Source organism: Rhizophagus irregularis, chromosome 27, assembly GCF_026210795.1.
Source record: "Rhizophagus irregularis chromosome 27, complete sequence".
Taxonomy (NCBI): Eukaryota; Fungi; Glomeromycota; class Glomeromycetes; order Glomerales; family Glomeraceae; genus Rhizophagus; species Rhizophagus irregularis.
Window position 1 is genome coordinate 2705133 of NC_089455.1, and position 20586 is coordinate 2725718.

The following is a 20586-nucleotide window of genomic DNA, read 5'->3' on the forward strand; positions in this document are numbered from 1 at the left end:
ACGTGATTATCGTGCTATCGTGTTCATCGTGTTTATATATATCAAGATTATCTCCAAATTCTCGCTCCGCGACTAATTTGGCGTATGATTTGTGGTACAATCTTGAAACCTTCAATTTTGCGGCCGAGCTTCCCATAAATTTTAGCCTTTACAGTATTTTTGAAACGATAATTCGATTTAATTACTATATCATTATATACTGATTGATTAGAGATTGAAAATGCGCCAAGTGACTAATTTCAATTGAATGATAAATGCTAAATATGAAATTATTAATTGGATAAGTGATCGACATATATTACGCGATATATTGATACACTGATACACAACCCTATTTTGTAAACAATTTCATTTACATAGTTTTTTTAGGTCTTGATAAGTTGGTTTAAGATCTATTAAGAATAAAAACCATTGGAAGTTTAGAAATAATGTACAATTTTGTTAATGTAAAAGTCGTATCAGCAGGCCTGACAATTACTGCAACTGATGCTACCAGCGACCATTTACCAACTAATATCAGTCCCGGTACTCCCGATGAAGAAGGAAGGCAATTTTATTATAGACCTGTCAGAAGGCGGGAAACAAAATGGGATCTTTACTGTACCAAGCTTGGCGCTGCATTAGCGCGTGAGTTAAAAAAGGCTAACAAGAATATTGTAATTAACAATGGTAGGTTCAATTGTAATAGTGTCTCAACTGGAATTTATTTTATTAATTATCTTTCCTATTTAACCATTTAGAAGTATTAACCGATTTACCTGAAGGTTATAAACTTTTCGAACATGTCAAGCATTATGTTCATGAGCCAAAAAAATATAGGACGGACACGTATTTGTTCGGTGAGTATTGAATGAACGCTTTCAAAAGAATATTTATAATAGTATTCACTATCAATTTATATATAGGTTTTGGCTCGATTAAGTTTCGATCTCCTGCGGAATTTGAAGACCATTTATTATGGTTATCGTCAGATCAATCTACCAATTGTTTATGCAAATATTGTTCTAAAGAATCAACTCCAAGGAGGAGAGCGCAATCTAAACGATCTACACAATCTACACCACAAGGACCTAACCAACGGACGCCAAAAAAAAGTTCATCTGACCAAGTGGAAAGGAATGAGCGAGAGTCTCATGAAACTTCATCACCTATTACAACCCCTAATCAAGTAGTTTTATATTCAAGATCAAAAATACAACTTCTTCCTGATGCGAATCATTCTAGTCGAAACGGAGAAATAGTATGGATTAAGACGCCACTCGTTCTATCCGAAACTTATTTAGAAGAATTGAAAAAGAGCAAAGTAAAGATTGAACACTGGCCAGGTTATGTTATTGAACGACAAAAGTTTTCGCAAGTCGTAAATAATGTGTCTTTAGGACCGATGATTGATAATCTATACTATAAAGTGCAGCCTCTCAATATAGCAGGAACTCAAAAAGTGTCAGGAGAGCAAATAGCTCCTTGGCTACTTTTATCATCAGAAAGCCTTGTAGAGAAAATTTATAAAATGAGAGATGCAAATCGAAGAACAAGTTCTCCGTTACTAATGCGCATCATCAACTTATTCTGTTCAGCATATGATACTGCTAAGAGAATTAGTAAAACTTATACTCCATTAGATTCTTATAAGTATATATTGCCTCCACATTTTCTATCAAATATTGAAGATTCGAATGAAAGGCGATTACTTCAGGAGATGGAAAATTATACGCATTACAAAACGTTATGTTTTGGTACTGAAATTCTGAAGGAGGATGATCACGTTAGAATGAATGATGTTGAGTCCAAAGGGGATAATATCAGGATTTTCAAGATTAACACGATATACAAAAATTTTGATAATAAGTTATTATTTAATGGAGACATTTACTTAAAAGCGTTTACTAAAGGTGATAAGACCAGTTGGAGCAAGTTGAATGATGAAGATAAAGAATATTTTATTGAACTTAAAGACATTTCCGGTCGTTATTATGATGAGTTTCCACACATTAATAAGAGTATGGAAGTTAATGAATCCGTTAGCCTTAAAGAAAGGAAGAAATTAATAGAAAGACAAGAGACAAACAAGTCTGAACCTAGCCCCTCTCAACCTATAGCTAGGAAACAAACGGCTAAGCATTCAATATATTTTGATAAAATACCTTATACTCCTACAAAGAAACTTAAAGTACAAAATGAAAATGCGACTTCCCAACACGTGAAACAGGACATCCAGCAAGAGAAAGATAATCATACAAATAACGACGAGTTGGATCATATGGACGTAATAGAAGTTCAACGAGAAGTTGATCCGATAATTATTTCACCGACTATTCCATTCTTAGATGAATTTGATGATGAGATATCAGAAAAAGAGAGTGATTTGTTTGAAATGCTATCTAATAATAATCTTGAGAATTCCCAGCTTATTTCAAGATAATGGTGGATAATTATTATAAAATTATTGTTACATTAATAAATAATTCTTTTTATAATGAATTTATATAATAAATCAATATTTTTGTAGCTTTTTTGTAACTTGTTATTCGAAGTTTTTATTCATAGTATTTTATAGTACTAGAGTCAATTTATAGTGTAATGGCATTTAGTTTTATTGCTTAATTATATGAAAATTTTGTGAATACGTCATACGTGGACGATCAGTTTTTTCATCCACTAACACACGTTAAATATCGACGATCATTTTTTCCAAATTCGGTAAATTCGGTATTTGATAATATATATATATTCGTTTATTTAAACCTGACTCATTTAATTTATCGATTCCAATGGACAACGAAGGTACTATTTGTTAACAAAATATTTACAAAAAAAATTATTAGTTCTAACGACATGGAAAAAGAGCTTTTTCTTTTTCTATATTGTATAGGTTTTGATTTTTCTCTTTTGGAGGAAAATATCTGTAATATAAAAAAATAATAAAATAAAATAATATCAAAATTAAAAATAAAAAAAAACAATTTTCTCTATTAAATAATGTTAGTATTACAAAATATTGTTCAAGCGTTGGATATAATTTATAATCCATCGGTTACAAATGAAGCAAGGATCAAAGCCCAAGAGGTTTGCTTTTTTCATTTTTTAATCATTTTTAAAAATTTCAATAAAAAATAACGGAATATTTATTTTAAAATATATAAAGTATTGCGATTCAATTAAGGATCATTTAAGTTCACCAATTTATGGAAGATATTTGGCACATATAGAGAATAATCAGTCGCTAATATTACGTCATTTTGGATTGCATTTATTAGAAAATGCAATTAAATTCAAATGGAATGATAGAATTTACAACAATGATGATAAGCAACAAATTAAACAAGCTATTATTGAATTGGTTGAAAGGGTATTTAGAAAATAATCAATTAAACTTTCGATTTTTTTTTGTGCATGATTTTTTTTAATTCAACTTATATTCAGGGAACTCTAGATATATTGACAGAACAATCATTTATTAAAGAAAAAGTTGCAAAATTATTTGCCGAAATAGCAAAGAAAGAGTGGCCATCAAGATGGAATGACATGGACAAATTATTACACAGACTTTATAGCGAAAGTGTACGTTTTTCATTACAGAATGATGCAATTTTATTTTGCTTTTCTTTATCAATCAATAATTCATTGTATAATTTGATATAGCCAACTAGACAAGAAATTGTGTTATTTATATGTCGTTATTTAGCGGAAGAAATGGAAGTACGAGACTCATTACAATGTGTATTCGTAAGTTCAAATATATTAAGAATTCAATATCCTGATGGATTGAAAAAGGAAAATAGACGAGAAGATTCAGGAAATGTCATTATTATGTCTGGAGATGATCCGAATAATGAGGGCTGGTTAATCCGGTGGACAAGAAGTTTAGAACAAATCGTTGGTGAATGGCAAAATCAAGTAATAAGCCAAAAAAAATTAATGTTAATTTAAATAAAATTAACTTAATATAAACTTATTAATTCTGTTAATTATAGAAACAATTGATAAATCCAAATCCACAATTAATTTTAATACAAGAAAAATTAGCTATCGCTATTTTAAATACTTTAGCTGCTACTTTGGATTGGATTCTTACAAAGTATTAAATTTAAACATATAATGAACATTAATTAGTAAATTGCTTTTTATTATGTGTTGAATTTATTTCAATATTTCTTGTTATTCAATTAGATCAATAGTGGAATCAAATACTGTGTTTATTCTATGTAACTGTTTATTAATCGATTGCCATGGAATAAGGATGGTAAATAATATTTTCGTATGTTTTCAAAAATTTGAAGTTCAAGTTACTAGTTTGTATACAAACTTTTTATTGAACTACATTATAGGAGGCAATCGAATGTCTTGCGAAAATTTTTTTACGAAATTTTCAGACAGCAGAAGATCGTGCGATTGTTTTTCAACCATTATTTGAAGGAGAATGTATGGATTTATTATATAATGCATATATTAAAATACAACCCGTTGGAAAAGAAGTAGAAGTATTATTGGAGAATGATGAATACACATTTTTGAAAGGATTTGCCGAAGTTCGTATTATTTTCATCATAATTATCTTTATTTTAAGAATTATTTCATTTATTTTATATATGTAGGCTATAACAGCTTTGGGAGTAAGACACATTTGTTTTAAGAATATTTCAGTGATGCCGAAACAATTTCCAAAGTAATATTTATATATATATTTAATTATTATTTTTTAAAAAGATAATTTGATTTATGGTCTTTTTTTTTTTAGATATTTAGAATTAATTTATATAATTTCGAAACATCCATCAAACGTGATAACATCTATATCATTAGAATTTTGGCAAGCTGCAATGAAAAATAATTTTATCTCAAGGGTAAACGGAATTTTTTTACTTGTTATTCTTAATTTAGATCTAATCTGAGTTTTTATTTATTAGATAATAAAAGAACAAGAAAGCGTATTAATAATGTTGCTGGAATTATTGGCAGAAAGGCTTTCAATTGTAATTACTACCAGTTCTTCTATTAAATCATTTTTTGAAGATTATTATATTTTAAGTAATTAATTAGCAACTTTTTTAATAAGTTATTCCGACCTTCAGAGTTTACTGAAACTCCCACATCGTTTTATATGGATCTTGATTTTGATTCAGATAATGACTGCCGAATATTTGGTCAAGCATTACGTTCAACAAAAATTATTGAAATTATAAAAAGTTTATCAGTTTTAAGACCTATTGAAGTTTTTAGATGGATAGTTAATAGAATACAAATTACATTCAACGTGAGGCCTAATGTCGAAAGTTTAGATAGTAAGCAAATGTTAAGACTCTAAAAGTTGTTTATTTTATTTCTTATTAATCATTTAAAAAATACGGTTTTTTAGTTAACGGAGTTGTTAAACTTGATTCTGGATTTTATATTAAATTTGATGCTGAAATGATTTTAATGGAATCGATTGTTATTGGATTAGGAAGATTAATTAAAAATCTTGATTATAATGATATTAATAGTGAGGACAGAGAACAAATTATAAGTGGAATGAATAATTTATTACAAATGTTGTTAGAAATTAATTATGAAGTAAGATATAAATGAGAATGTCTATTTTTGAGAAATTTCTTTTAATTAAACAATTTTTTTTATCAGGATGTGCTTATGATACATAGATATCTAACAGCATTAGAAGCATTTGAGGGTATTTTACAAATTGATTCAAGATTACTTCTTCAAGTGTTACAAAAGGTGATAATATACGTTTTCTTTTTTTTATATTTAACATTTTTATTAAACCAATTGTAAATATTTATGTTTATTTTTTAGATATTTACATTTGTAACATTTTGCCCACCAGGACATAATATTTCGGCAAATCCTTTATTACCTCTTCCAATAAAGAGATTAAGATTTGGAGCCGTTACTACCTTAATTAAATTTGGAGTTGCTATGCCTGACATTTTAATTGTAATTAAAAAACATTTTTATTTTGATTAGTTAATTATTGTATAAGTGGATTAAATAAGATTTATTTTTTCTTTAGAATATATATTCCGATATCAATAGTTACATTAATGAAATAATCGATAAGGATAAACATCTTGTTACTGGAAGAGAAAAAAGTTGTTTGCTGGAATTTTTGCTATCGATAGTGTAAGTTCTTATTGTTATCATTAATTTCATCTTTTAGGGATCCCCTTACTCATCTAAAAATTTAATTTATATAGGTATTTTTCTAATATTTCGTTAGAACAAAAAAAGCCATTGTTTGATTCAATAGTTAATCCAGTTATTAATAATTTCCAAAAAAAACCAGCTATAAAATCAATTCAAGGATTCTTGGACAACACTGGTTTTAGTTCTTTAGCTAAAATGGGTAAGTTATTTTTTTTAAAAAAAATTATTACGTCTGTTCAATTAATATTAATTAATAATAATAATATTTTTTTTTTAAAAAAAAAAAAGTCAATGAAACTAAACAAAAGGCAAATGTATATAATTTAGCATTCGAAGAAGAGCGTATTTCTAAATCGAAAAGAACTATAACTTGGTTTTTGACCACTATTTTAAATTGGTTGAAAAGAACTACAGATTATTCTTCCAAGGTAATAAATATGCGTTAATTTGGGTATAAGTTTATTTATAATAATTATTTATAATAACTTTTATTGTAGGAAGGAAATAATACAATAGTGACTGAAGCATCAAAATTATGGCGGCAATATATACCTTCCATATTAAATATAACACTTGATCTTATAAGGTAAGTTATTATAAGAGGCTTCACATCGAGTTTTTTTTTATAGAATTAATATTTTTATGGTTTCTTTCTCGCTTAGAGTATTACACCAAGTTTGGAATATTGAAACTTGGAGGGAATTTCCCGTCGAATTACATTCTATTATATCATTTTCTAATGAAGATAAAGCTAAAATTATTGGTATACACTTATACGTTTAAATAATTAATAAATTACTATGAATTCAATTGTTAAAATATAAATTTTTAATAGGGGTGCCACAAAAATCTACAATGATAGATTCACAACGTTCATTTGATGAGATTATTGATTCACTTAGAAAATGGCTTTCAAGTATAAGAATTGACTGGTAATTAAAAAAGACGCTTTTAATTTATAACAAATGATTGCTTATTTTTATTATTTCTTTATTATATTAAGCTATTACGTACTTGGTCGATTGCCACTTCTTGGTTCCAACTTTTACACAGCATTGCCAAACGTAAATGAACTAGTAGCCCAGTCACTATTTGAAAACGTTGAATGGATTAATAATATTCATTGGAAATATTTACTAAATATCCTTAATTATCATTATTATCATTGAAAAAAACTTTCATTATCACAATCCTTAATCTGGTGAAATTTTTTTAATTGATACATATAGTAATGAAACCATATATATTAAATTGCCCTACACCTTCAATACTTTCAAGTTTTTTACCACAATTATTTAAGTATATGGACGAAAAATTATCAAAAGAATGGAATGATTTAATAATAAATGGTGTACATATTTCTACTTTAGAAGAGTAAGTAAATTAATTTAATCTATTACATATTATCATTTTAAAAGATTATTTAAATAATATATTTTCATAATCTTTTTATCAGAGCGAGTGCATTTGAACAAAGTTCATTAGATATAAACAGTAATGAATTTGAAGAAATATTTAACGAAAAGGTTTTAAGAGATTTAACAAGGGCTTATGTGGATTTATTAGAACCTATCTTCGGATCTGGTGCTAGTAGTAAGTTAATAAGTTAATAATTGATCAACATAAATATAAAATTAAAATATATTTATTATTTATTTATTTTATTTAAATCTATTTTCAAAATCAATTAGAAAATGACGAATTAAAAGAATATATGCTGGATTATATGGTAAAGTCTCAAAATCGTTTTTTTTTAACAAATAATAATAACAATAACAATAATAATAATAAATAATTTTTTAAAAATAAAACTGTAGCCTATAACGGAATATTTATTAAGAAGTCTATGCCATTTAATGACATGTAAGGACTCTGTGTCATGTATACGGACAACTCAGCTATGTGTAAGAATATTGCCAAGTTTAATAAAACGAGAAGCACTAAGGGAATTTGTCGGAAAAGAATTATTATCTTCAGCTTTACAAGTAAGTTATACGAGTATTCAATTATCTGTTATTTTCTTACAAATACCTTCCAAAAAGCGGATTAACTTGGTCAATTTAGGCACTTCATGATGGTTATCATAAAGAATCACATCCTGTCATAATATCTTTAATAACGGATATTTATATCGATTTGAGACCTATTTCTACTATACCTTTTGAAACTTTTGCTAACTTGTTAAATATGGACTATGGAAAGTTACAAGTAAGAAACAAGTTTATTTATTAGTTAGATTTTTTGGATTATTCTTAATTTTAATTTTTTTTATAGAAATTCGAAGTTGATTTAAGCCGTGCGTCTGAACTTAAGATAAGAAAAAATATTGTAAAAAAATTTTTAGAAGGAATAACTGGGGTAATTATACATTAAATCAAAAATTATAATTAACATAACCCAGAAAAATTATTTAATGTTTTTCCTGCAAAATTTAGGTTTCAAAAGGTGAATGGTTTAAAATAAATATTACAGGAGAACAAAAAAGTACAAAGAGAACTCTTGCAGGAAATTATATAAAACCTAAAATTGGAGTATTAGATGTAGATGATCCAACAGGATTAGTTGATCTGTTCGATTAATAAAAATCATGATATTAGCGTAATGATAGAGGTAAGTTGATAGCAATTCAGATATCAGTTCTAAAACAATAGTGGCATTATCTGAAAGAATAATGCATAGCACTGAATAGCAGAGTATTTGAAAACAGAAATTGATTACTATAAATTACTTTATAAATCTATCCCATATATTAATTTTTTTTTTATTTCTTCGATAGTTTTTCTTCGGGTCCTAAAAGATTGTTTTGTTAAGAAATTTTAATGTCAAATGATTTCACATTTTATGAAACTATAAAACTCTACCAGTTATTCAAAACCAGTTACTGAATCTTTAAATTCCTGATATCATACAATATGTGTCTCTATTAAAATTTTTGGTTGTGTCTAGTGTAGCAAAGCTTAAATAACAATATAATGATAAGTTTTTGAGGGTACTAAATTATTGTCAAATTTACTAACACTCAATGATAATTCCACTTATGATTATTCTGTAGTAATTGATAAGGGATTTAAAAAAAATTTAACAATTAAACAATCTGAAAGATATCATCGAACAGAAAAAATATTTTTATGTATTGTCCCTAGTATGATAAATAAAATATCCTGTATAGTTCAAGAAAATAAATATTAGAAGACGATATAAGACATCACCGAATTATAATTTGAAATGTAACAGCTACTATATAAAGCATATTTTTTTCATATCATCCTTTTCTAGTATATTTCTAACTCCAATATTGTATGCTATGTAAAATGATGGACCAATCAATCATAATACAAAGTATGGCCTGTAGACTACAACTCACGAAGCGGATTTGTCTTAATTGTAATATAATTGCTATACAAAATTTTTTTATTAAATGTTCAATAAAAAAAAATAAAGAAGATATAAAAATGTATAAATACTATCAACTTTTAGATTTTTAGATGTAGAATCTAATACATTATGTCACCGACATCATTATAATTAACGGTAACATTATATTTATATTGTAATTCTTTAATAACATCTAATTCGTCTTTATCAAAATCATTTCTTCCACCAATTCCAAAATATTTCAAAGTTCCTTTGACCATTGCAAAATCTCTTACGATCATCAAATGAGAAATATCTAATCTTAAATAATTTATAATTAATACCCTAATTGGAGCCACACATTCATCACTTAATAATAATTCACATAATTTTCTAACAGAATAACCACATTGTAATTCTAAATACCAACAACTTGATGGTAAATCTCTAGCATGAATGTTTAATTCTTCATAATCACTATTCTTTGGACTAATAATAACGGTTAACCTTTCTAATAATAAAGCATGAAATAAATTATATAATAAAGAATTAGATGTAGATGAAGAAGAAGATGATGATGATGATTCTGTTGTAATAATATCATCATTGCTAATGAAATAATCCCGAAGTTTTAATGTGGTGATATTTTGACAACGATTCTTGATGGCATTAATAATTTCTGGAGTAATTAAATCCAAACATAATTCTTGACATGTTGTAGAAAGTAAAGATTCAAGAATTAATTTTGGAATTTGAGAATTTTTTGGAGAACATCCAATATTTAAAGATTTTAATCTCATACCACCATTATAATGAGAAGAATTAAAATCTTTTACTAATAAAGGTAAACTAGATTTAGTTAAACCAGTACAATGATAAATTGTAAGATTTTTTAATTTTTTACAAGAAATTATTGAACGTAAATTAACTTTATGAAAATTAATATTTTGAAATTTAATTGAAATTAAACTATTATAATGAAAAGAAAAAAGGATTGGTATAATAAAATTTGCACCAATTCTAGCACCAGATAAATTAAATTCTTGTAAATTTTTTTGAGATTTAATAATAGAAATTAATAAATCTATTATAATTTGATTATTTTCAAAATAAGGTAAAGTTATATCTAAATGATATAATCCTTTACATAAAGTAGGAAAATATTGTAAAAATTTAAAAAGATTATCAGAAATTGGATTATAATAATTAAGAGAGAATTTAGTAATTTGTGATAAACCAGGATAAAATTTTGTAAATAATTCAATATTAGGAAAAATATCATCAATTTGTATAAAATATTTATCTATTTTAAATGATTGTAAATTATAAGAAGGATCAGTTATATTTTTTGTTAAAAACATTTTACATAATGATTTTGTTATTAAATAAGTTAATTTATAAGTATTCCTTCCAATAAAAGATTTACGATAATATTTTATACCAGAATCAACTGATTGATATAAATCAACGTATGATAATTCTTTTAAATAAATTGAATAATTAAATAAACTATTTTTATTATTAGGTATTTTAAATCCATATTTTAAAAGTTTTGAATTTAAAAAAATTTTTTCTTCTTCTGATAAACAAGTTATATAAGTTCTAATAAGTTTATATCTACAATCTTTTGATAATTTATCAAAAGGGTTTGACCATAATATAGGAATAACATTCCTACACCAAGAACGACAAACTAATAAACATGAAAATAATCCTGAAAATCCTACATTTTTAAATATTTGTGTAAGACATTCCATTGGTAATGATGATAAATCTGTTGTTGTTATTGTTGATGATTTTGTTGAAGAAGAAGAGGAAGAAGAAGATGATGATGATAATTCTAATGAAAAATCTTCCAATTTTGATTTTTCTAAAGAATCTAATCTTACATTTTCATAATTTCCTAAATCATTAAATAATTCTTGTTCACATTCAATTTCATAAAATTGTTTATGTTTTTTAACTGTTGTTGCTTCTTTAGATTTTAATTCTGTCTTTTTTGATCTATGATTTATTATATGGATTATACGACGAAGTAAAAAACAATATTGTCCCATAATTTTGAATTTTTACAAAAAAAAGGAAAGAAAAAGGGGGAGGGAAAGAAAAACGAAAAAAAAAAAAAATTTTGAAAGACGGAAATAAATAAATGAATGAATGAACGTATATATTATATGAATAGCCTCGCCACATTCTTTTTGTAATTGTTGCCTTTCTGAACACGTTTTTTGTTTGCCCAACCTCAACGGGAACGGATATAATCATTTATTATTTTTTAATTATGAACAAATTTAAATATGATTATCATCAAATTAAGTAAAGATCTAACGAAAAATCAAGAATTTAAAAATTGTCATATACAAATAAATGTTATTTTGAGTGGCTTAGTAAGAAAATCTTATTAATCAGCCCAAAGCCCAATTGCTAAGCAATAATATTTGTGAATCGATTGTAAAAGCTTGGTCATTATAAGCCATATCCTCTTTTTCATGTAACTATATTTAAAAAGAGGTTTTTTTTTTTTTGGACCAATGTTTACGATTCGGTTAATATAGATTTGACAATTTGTCAAATATTTGGGATCGGAAGTAGCAATTTAGAACATTCCATTTGAAGACGTGGATATTACATGTAATTATACGTGTGCTTAACCGGCTCGTTCGAGGCATGTGACAATATAAAATAATAATTTATTATAATGATTAAAAATGAATTATAATTAAATTATAAATAAATAGACACGCTATAATTAGCATTATATGATAGTTTCCTGGTTTGTTGGTATTATGTTTTTCTGGTGTCCCGAAAAAAACTAAAAATGTATCCTGTTTTTTAATGTTATAAGAAATATGCGTGTTTCACCAAAAACGGGTGCATAAGGCCAGTGATACCTCACGCACGCGCCCACGCCCCTTACAGTAGATTTATAAAACAATATTTGTTACTTTTGATATATTGCTTTGTAACAATTTTAGGTATGTATAAAATCGAAGATAGACACTAATAAACTGGAAAGAAAATATAAGTATTGATATTGAGAGAAGTATAAAATCCACTGTAAATTTATGTTGTAATACGACAGACATATTGCAGGCAAATCATCTGCACCCATCATAGATCAGCACACAATGTAGTGTTTGCTATCGAATATTTTCTTCAAAGAAATATTTTTTTTAAAAAAAGAGTGCTTTTCAAAGGGAATTTTTTGGAATATTTTGGGTAAAGAAGTATAAGAATTGTCAATTTTATAAAGCATCCTACATTCTTACCAGGAAACCGATAAATTCCGATGATCTATATAATTTGACCTTTTTAAATCCGCGTGTCTATCCTATCTATCCTATAATATTTATATTGTGTCGACGTCATAAAATAAAATAGAGTGAATTCGTGAGTTCTATATCTGAGAACTTCACAGAAAATTAATTAATTCTGTGCCTAGATATAAAAAAATAACGATTGGATGGTAGTAATTATAATTAGTAACAAAGCATTACAGAAATAATACTATATCATCAATATCATCATAAATTTCATAAATTATAAATTATGAAATTCACAATATGTACAATATCTCAATATTACGCAAATATTACAAGGGATAATCCGAGAAATTTGGGCAGTTAATTCTTACTAAACGTAAAGAATCTTTAATTTAGACAATAGTTGGAAATTTTTGTAAAAACACGTTAGCGTTTCAATTTAATCCATTTATTATTAAATAATAAGGATCTAAAAATTTCGAGACAAAATTCAAAATGTTATTCACGTGAAATTATTACTCATAATGTTTTTTTTTTCTATTTTTTAAAGATGATTTTTCTGTGCGAAATAAACAATAAAATAAAGTAAAATAAAACTTCATTATTATTTTGTCAATTCAGTATGATTTATTAATTTATATCAAAAAGATTAATAAAAAAAAACAAATTAATAAAAAAAAAGATTAAAAAAAGAAAAAAAAACAAATCAATGAAAAAAAAAGGTTAAAAAAAGAAAAAATAACAAAAAAAAATTTCAAAAAAAATTATATCAATTTGTTCGTAAAAAAATAATTCAAATCCCAATTATTTTTTGATTGGAATATGCAGTATTTTAATAAAATATTTTATTATTCGAGATTAGAACGGCCATGACAAGTTGGCTATGGAAAAAAAAACCCCTTATCAATAGGTTGCTTTACATTGATATTGCCACAAGAAAAAATGAATGATAAAAACCTTTTATGGTGTAGGTGCTAACATGGCCATTGAAGTTAATTGGGCGAGAACAGAACCTGCCGCAACATTTCCAACGAATGCTTGAGCGCCGGCCGCCACGCTCCCAGCGACGATGCCAGATTGAGAGATTCCGAAGAGTCCAGCTGCAACAGGGCCAGCTCCGACAGCAATAGCTGCACCACCAACGACATAAACGACTGCAGCTGCCAATAAACCCATCTTTTCTTTTTTTTTATAAATAAAATAAAGCGAAAACGAGAAGGGAGCTTTAATAAAGATGTATAAATTGACTTAAAGAATGTATATCGGATGATAGATATAAAGATTATTAAATTGATTGCTGAAGAGAGGGAGGAAAATGGCGAGTTTTTAAAGCATTCTGCTTATCGAGAAAGTTTCACAATAATTTGTAGAATATTCTCAGGCGTTTTTTCAAAAATAGGCTTAAAAAAAATTTATATTGTTTGTTGTATCACGCAATTATAATTCCGGAATCCTAATATCCGAGTACTATCCCAAAAAGTTAATATATGGGAATGTTAATAAGCGTAAGCCCTATTTACCCACTTTTTTTTTGGAAAGATGTGCGGAGTATTTGTATTTTGATTATTTTAAATGTGTTCTTTGATAACTTTATAAGACTAAATTATTTTTTATGATGCAATGTATCATGTAAAATTGTGAATTAGTGATATAATTATTATCTTTTGGCGAATTCCTGACGATAAATGATTTGAAATAACGCGTGGAATTTTCTAGATCAATTTATTTCACAATATCTCTCATATTGGAGTCTCTGGAACTTTTAATATTTGTACTGTATATGAGCCGAGATAATTAGAGTTTCAGATGAAATTCTGTGTCACTTTTTCACGAATTTATATAATTTCTAATTCATCTAAAGCATTTAAATCTAATGAAATTAATGTTATATTCCAATGATTTTTTTTTATCGATAAATGAAAAGATTATCACGTTTTCTCAGCACTTTTTTTTTTGCGAAACAAAAGATTTCCCAATCAATTATGCAGATACAATTATGATAAATTGAATATTACCAAAGTCAACATAATCAATCAAAATTGTAATTTTTGCGTATTATCATACAAATATATACCTAATAAATATTAGGTCAGTATCAGGGCAAACCACTATTAGATTAATAAGATTAGATCTCTGACTAAAGATCTCTTAGTTCCTTCTTATCAACTAACTACGCTTGATTATATACTGAACCAAAATTTCTTTTCTAATTTCTTCAATATTAAAAACTGATCCGTTTTTTTGATTCCTGAACTAATGACGTGCGGCGTGATGTAATCACGTTCTGCACTTCATGACAAATATTTTTTAAGATCTCAAGAAGGAGTCACACGACAGCCGACAACATTGACATCGCAAAATTCCTCGGAGCATTACTCTCAGTTATAAAATTTTTGAATTGTTAACTTATATTGTTCAAATCAAAAATGTATGTACTGTACAGTAACCCTTAAATGATGCCTTGATTTTTCGACAACAATGAACGAAACCTGGAATAAAATCTTTGAACAAATGATCGATATGCTTGAACTGCTTAGTGAGAAATTAAAATTTGTGGATGATAAAGTAAACTTTGTGAATAATCAAAGTAGGCCTTGTAAATAATGAAGCAAAAGCAAAATGGAGTATTCTAGACAGTAAAATAGAAGATAAAATTCGATATATTAAAAAGATCCCATAACACAAACTTTCCTTCTTTTTAGTAAGACTCTTGAGAGTCACATTTTTCCATGTAAATAATTTTGTAATCCTAAACTATTCCAATTACAGGGCTGGTCTATTATATGGGGCTCGTATTACTCGTATTCATCTTTATCTTTATTTATCACATTTATGTTATAGTAGTAGTAAGGGTGACCTATCACTTAACGGCATTCAACAATTCAATAAAAGTTTTTCATATCTTTGATGAGTCTTATTTTCTTAAAATTATTTGACTCATTTGATGGCGAACCTTGGGTATGCATCCAGGGTAGTACCTGGGATTTTTGTCCAATTACCCGGTACTCTCCTCATTTATAAAATCGACTTTCTGCAGATATCAGATATACAATAAAATTCTACTAAATATAGTTGCCGCACAAATACATTATCAAAATAAATAATTTGTCAAAAAAGTAGTAATTCTTTCTATTAAATAATTTAAAAGAAAAAGATGAAGGTAAAAATACCAATAGTTTCAATAGTTTTTTCATTTATCAAGATGCGTACCTTTTTTTTGATTAATTCTTTTATTCACATATTATAAGTAAGGAAATAATCCTCAATTATTCACAAATAAGACATAACATTAAACATTATGTAAGATAATTACTGTATATAATATGAAGATTTTAATTATCACATCATCAAATCTTTAAATCACACAATTTACGATAAAGTTTGAATTTTATTAATGAACAAATTACAACAGAACGAAATTGATAGGGTTAACAGAACAAAATCTTAGGTTCTTTATACTTTCATTTAAAGGATATCTTCCATATTAATTACAAATCCATCAAGAACTTTTGACGCAATTTGAGAAGGATTTGAGTGTGTTAACCAAACGATTTGATTAGTATTAGAATCAAAGCTATAGATTCTTACTTCAAGTGGATTTACAAATCGATCAATTGATATTCCTTCCTAAATAAAACCAATAATTTAATATAAAGATTGATAAACAAAATAGTCATCATAATTTTTTTACTTACTTCAACTCCACCGTCAATCCATCGCAACATTTTATTATGAAAATATTCAGGTGAATCAATCCTTGAACGGAACTCCACAACGAAATTTGGTGCAACTGGTGGATATGCTCGATATTTTTGAACATCTGTTAGAGCGTTCCACCTGCAATAATAAAAAAAAAAAAGTTTTTTTCTTAAAATAAAATAATTGCAAAAAATGAAATTATTTTATTTTGATTATGTTTAGAAACCTGGCATTAAGAACAACAGCAATACTAGGGTTTAGAATATCACCATTTGGTAAAGTAACACATGTCTATAATAAACAAAAAGATATGATGTCAGAAAATAATAAAAAAAAATCAACGAAACTCTTTCGTAATGTACTGTACCAAGGAAGGAATAAAGGTTCCAACCAAGTTGGAGTTAGTATTACACCACTCAATAACTCGAAAATTCATTTTTGTTTCTCTTTGAGCTAATACATACGATTTTAATACAGAAATGTAATATTTTAATTCGATAAAAACTGTCTTTAGCAAGCGACATACCAGTTTCAAATTCTACCGCTGGTAATATATCAAGCTGGCCATCAATAAGATTCATTCGAAAAGACTTAGGATTTTTGTATGAAGTTTCCTCAAATTGTTCGATATTACTTTTAGGAACTAAAGAACGTGGAAACATTTTGGAAGTATAAAAGAAGAAAAATCAGACAAATGGCGAGTCAAGTTAAATCATATCACGTTCAACGCAAAATTTTATTCACGTGAAAATTATATATTCAAACTTTTTTTTTTTATTTAAATAGATTTTTTTCTGAAAATAAACAATGAGTAAAAATGGGGAAAATAAAAAAAAATAAATGAAATAAAAAAATGAAACAAAAAAAATGAGTAAAATAAAAAATGTAGGATAAATATATTATACAAAAAAGTAAATATTATTTCACTATATAATTTTTGAATAGCTTTAATATAATATAATATTTTTTAAAGCGGCCATGAGACGAGAATAATGTAACGGCTACTGAAAAAAAAAACTATCAATAAGTTGCTTTATATTGATATTGTCACAATAAAAAATGAATGAAAAATGGTAAAAACCTTTTATGGAGTAGGCGATAACATGGCAATTGAAGTTAACTTTGCGAGAATAGAACCTGCCGCAACGTTTCCAACGTATGCTTGAGCGCCGGCCGCCAAACTTCCAGCGACGACGCCAGTTTCAGAGATTCCAAGGATCCCAACTACAATAGGGCCACCTCCGACAGCAATAGCGGCACCACCAACGACAGCAACAAATGCTGCTGAAAAGAAACCCATTTTTTTTTTGTAACAAAAATTGATTTTTAAGAGAGGAGATGGAGATTAAAAGACTGTATGTATAATGAATATAAAGATTAAATTGTCTGCTAAAAAGAGAGAGGAAAATGGCGAGTTTTTAAAGCATTCTAACTGACACAGTATCACACAAAATTTTTTGGTTCATCAGCAGGTGGCGTTCGGAATAGAATAGACTTAAAAAACAAGTAAAAAAAATTTTATATTGTTATATTACGCACTCAATAATTCCGGAACTCCTCATAATAACCGAGTACCTATCCCAAAGAGTTAATTTATGGAATGTAAATTAACTTCATGTGTGTGAAAAGCACCAATTATCCTTTTTTTTGGAAAGATGTGCGGATATTTGTAGCCTAGAAATTCTATATAGGTTATGGCATTGAGTCAGACAAATAAACTTATCGTCAATATAATTTTGGTTGGTGACCGACGATAAAATGAAAATAAATAAAAATACATCAGATGATATGATTTATAGTAGGACTGGGATAGAAAATGATTTAGTGCGTATAGAAGAGATAAATTGAATGGTAATAAAAAGGAGAAATCACAGATCTATGTTATTACAATACAATAACAATATATATATATATATATATATTCAACAAAACTAATAAGAACTACATAATACGAACTCTGAAGAAAAGAGATTTAATTTATTTAATTTGATTAATTTAATAATATGCCCCTTTTCACGATAATTATCAAAACATCTCTCATATAACTTAAGGAGTCCCTGGAACTTTTAATATTTGTACTGTAAATGACTTGAATATGAAGATTAGTCACTATTTTTTTTTTTTGAACCAACCAAATTTAGCTAAACTAAAACGGAAAAAAAATTCCCAAAAGGTTAGATCAATATGGTAACAATTATGATGATTGATGAAATTGGTATAATGATCTCTAAACTTACCCATATACAGATAGTTATCTTAATAATAAGATCCCTAATTAATATTCCGTTTAAGGATACCAAAGTAAATATTTTTAATCTTAAATTTCAAAATAGTCAAATGAGTATTACATAACAATACAATATTTATTTTACTGAACGTTTTCTAATGATTTAACAACTTTACTTTAATGCTCTTATCATTCCAAGCATTTTCGACGCTATTGAATTCATTAGCTCGTTATTTAAATGGTTTCTTTGCTTAATTCTAAATAATCTCCCGATGTGTGGTTTTAATCTCCACGGGAGAGACTAGTTTAAACAATTTCCTGAATATTTGCAGCCGGTTCACATTCTAAAAATTAAATATAAATTTAATATAGTAAGTATTACCTCTATGCAAGTTCCAATACGCGACAATTCGGGAGATTGATGGTAATTTTTCTAATCTTATCTTTTTTTTTCATTATTATTATTATTATTTTCCCGTTTTAATAACTTTGTATATTTTTTTTAAATTATAATTAACTTGTACAAAAAAGTTCCGAATTGAGTAAATATGCTAGCCAAAATTTAGGGTCGTGTTAAATTCTTGGAAAATGATAAAAGAAATATCACTATTAAAGTGAAGCTGAAGACTTGAAAGTAAAAATGAATTTATTGAAAAAAATTATGCAATGAATTAAAAAGATATTCTCAACTATCATCAAGGTTTATTTATGTTTAAAATAATTTTATATTCGGTTTAGATGCATATATAAAGCTTACAATAAAACGTCCATAGAAGGGCGAAGAAGATAATAGTGATACTGAATGTTTTGAAGAAATAGATAACAATGAGGAAGAAGAAGAGAAGGAACAAGAAATCGAAGCGAAAGAGATAAAAAAAGTAATAATATTTTTTTGTAAACATTTTAACTTTTTATTAATTTTATGTGTTAATAGAGTAAGAGAAGACTATAATCTTTGAGAAAAAGAAAAAACGGTAGCATGGTATTTTGGATGGTTATTCGCTAAAATCTGATAACAACATTTACTTTCTAGTTAAAAAATAATTTGAAGGTATTATAATATCTGATATTTTTTAGTAACCACGGGTTAATTTTTAAAATCTGCTAACATTTTTTTTTTTTGATGAAGCTTGATTCGATTTTAACATGAAGTTAGCATAGGATTACCCACCAAAAAAAGTCTGCTAATACCGGAATGATTGTATACCAATACCAATCCGAGGATCGACGGATGGAATTTTGATAGATTTAACAAGATTTTTTTTTGAGATATCTTCGGATTCTACTCCAATACGCAATATAGTAAAATTAAAATCCGTTTCAATTATAAAATGGAGAAGAAATTCAACTCGGATCGAAAATCCATCCGATCGGATGAAAAATTCAATCTGAACCGAATTTCTCTTTTTTTTTATTATTAACAACACTTAAATTTACTATATTGTGTATTGAGATATGGTCTTAGTGTATCCGAAAAAAAATCCTTACCTTTATTAATTAAATCCACATGAAAATATTCCCATCCGTCGATCCTCGGATTGGAACTCTACCGCTGTGAAAGTTCGAATCCGCTTGATCTTATCAGTCTCCAACTCACTAGACAAATCATAAATATTCTAGGCCCTCTTTTTTTTTTCGGAGCAAGTTTTCACTCTCATAAAATATTTATATTGATCTTTAGGCACTTTCTGAAATGAAAATAGCAAGCCTGAATTTTTTTTTCTTCAATTCAAAAAAGCAAATCGATCAATGGATTAACAAATTATCACAAGGAACCCGATTACCATGTGAAAAAGTGATATGGATAAAATTATTATTGCAACATAATTTTGTTGATGAAAAAATAATATAAAATCTATTATTACGCGGAACTAGAAGATTTGTACATTAAGAAAATAT

At 26.9% G+C, this 20586-nt stretch overlaps 5 protein-coding genes across 6 annotated transcripts; 2 read left to right on the forward strand and 3 right to left on the reverse strand.

The window, feature by feature from the left end:
* The first annotated feature begins 340 nt into the window (after positions 1-340).
* OCT59_018471 (uncharacterized protein) lies at positions 341-2517 on the forward strand. The gene is made up of 3 exons (XM_066148792.1): positions 341-669; positions 741-839; positions 906-2517. The coding sequence occupies exons 1-3, from the start codon at positions 429-431 to the stop codon at positions 2420-2422; spliced, it is 1857 nt and encodes a 618-aa protein (XP_066004686.1). The 5' UTR covers positions 341-428; the 3' UTR covers positions 2423-2517.
* A 254-nt stretch (positions 2518-2771) lies between these two features.
* Positions 2772-8964, forward strand: OCT59_018472 (uncharacterized protein; the record flags this gene model as incomplete). Its single annotated transcript, XM_066148793.1, has 31 exons — positions 2772-2784; positions 2987-3066; positions 3146-3349; positions 3424-3561; positions 3643-3897; positions 3975-4078; positions 4171-4243; positions 4329-4529; positions 4596-4666; positions 4739-4844; positions 4908-4973; positions 5057-5282; positions 5357-5553; positions 5620-5715; positions 5794-5934; positions 6011-6120; positions 6195-6343; positions 6433-6572; positions 6642-6730; positions 6807-6907; positions 6980-7076; positions 7148-7284; positions 7368-7518; positions 7601-7737; positions 7836-7873; positions 7962-8129; positions 8209-8352; positions 8419-8502; positions 8580-8684; positions 8742-8754; positions 8921-8964. The coding sequence occupies 31 exons, from the start codon at positions 2772-2774 to the stop codon at positions 8962-8964; spliced, it is 3678 nt and encodes a 1225-aa protein (XP_066004687.1).
* Positions 8965-9519: 555 nt separating this feature from the next.
* OCT59_018473 (uncharacterized protein) lies at positions 9520-11571 on the reverse strand. The gene has a single exon (XM_025334041.2). It carries the CDS (start codon positions 11553-11555, stop codon positions 9639-9641), a length of 1917 nt encoding a protein of 638 aa, XP_025184335.2. The 5' UTR covers positions 11556-11571; the 3' UTR covers positions 9520-9638.
* Positions 11572-16226: 4655 nt separating this feature from the next.
* Positions 16227-17122, reverse strand: OCT59_018474 (uncharacterized protein; the record flags this gene model as incomplete). Its single annotated transcript, XM_025314815.2, has 5 exons — positions 16227-16388; positions 16457-16598; positions 16687-16751; positions 16828-16913; positions 16987-17122. 5 exons carry the CDS (start codon positions 17120-17122, stop codon positions 16227-16229), a joined length of 591 nt encoding a protein of 196 aa, XP_025184333.2.
* A 45-nt stretch (positions 17123-17167) lies between these two features.
* Positions 17168-17850, reverse strand: OCT59_018475 (uncharacterized protein). 2 transcript variants are annotated; one of them, XM_066148795.1, is made up of 2 exons: positions 17542-17850; positions 17168-17464 (listed from the first exon to the last, which is right to left on the reverse strand). In XM_066148795.1, exon 1 carries the CDS (start codon positions 17758-17760, stop codon positions 17545-17547), a length of 216 nt encoding a protein of 71 aa, XP_066004688.1. In that variant the 5' UTR covers positions 17761-17850; the 3' UTR covers positions 17168-17464; positions 17542-17544. The 2 variants fall into 2 exon arrangements, with proteins under 2 accessions (XP_066004688.1, XP_025184332.1); XM_025314814.2 differs by having other exon boundaries at positions 17168-17461; positions 17542-17848.
* Between the last annotated feature and the right edge of the window lie 2736 nt (positions 17851-20586).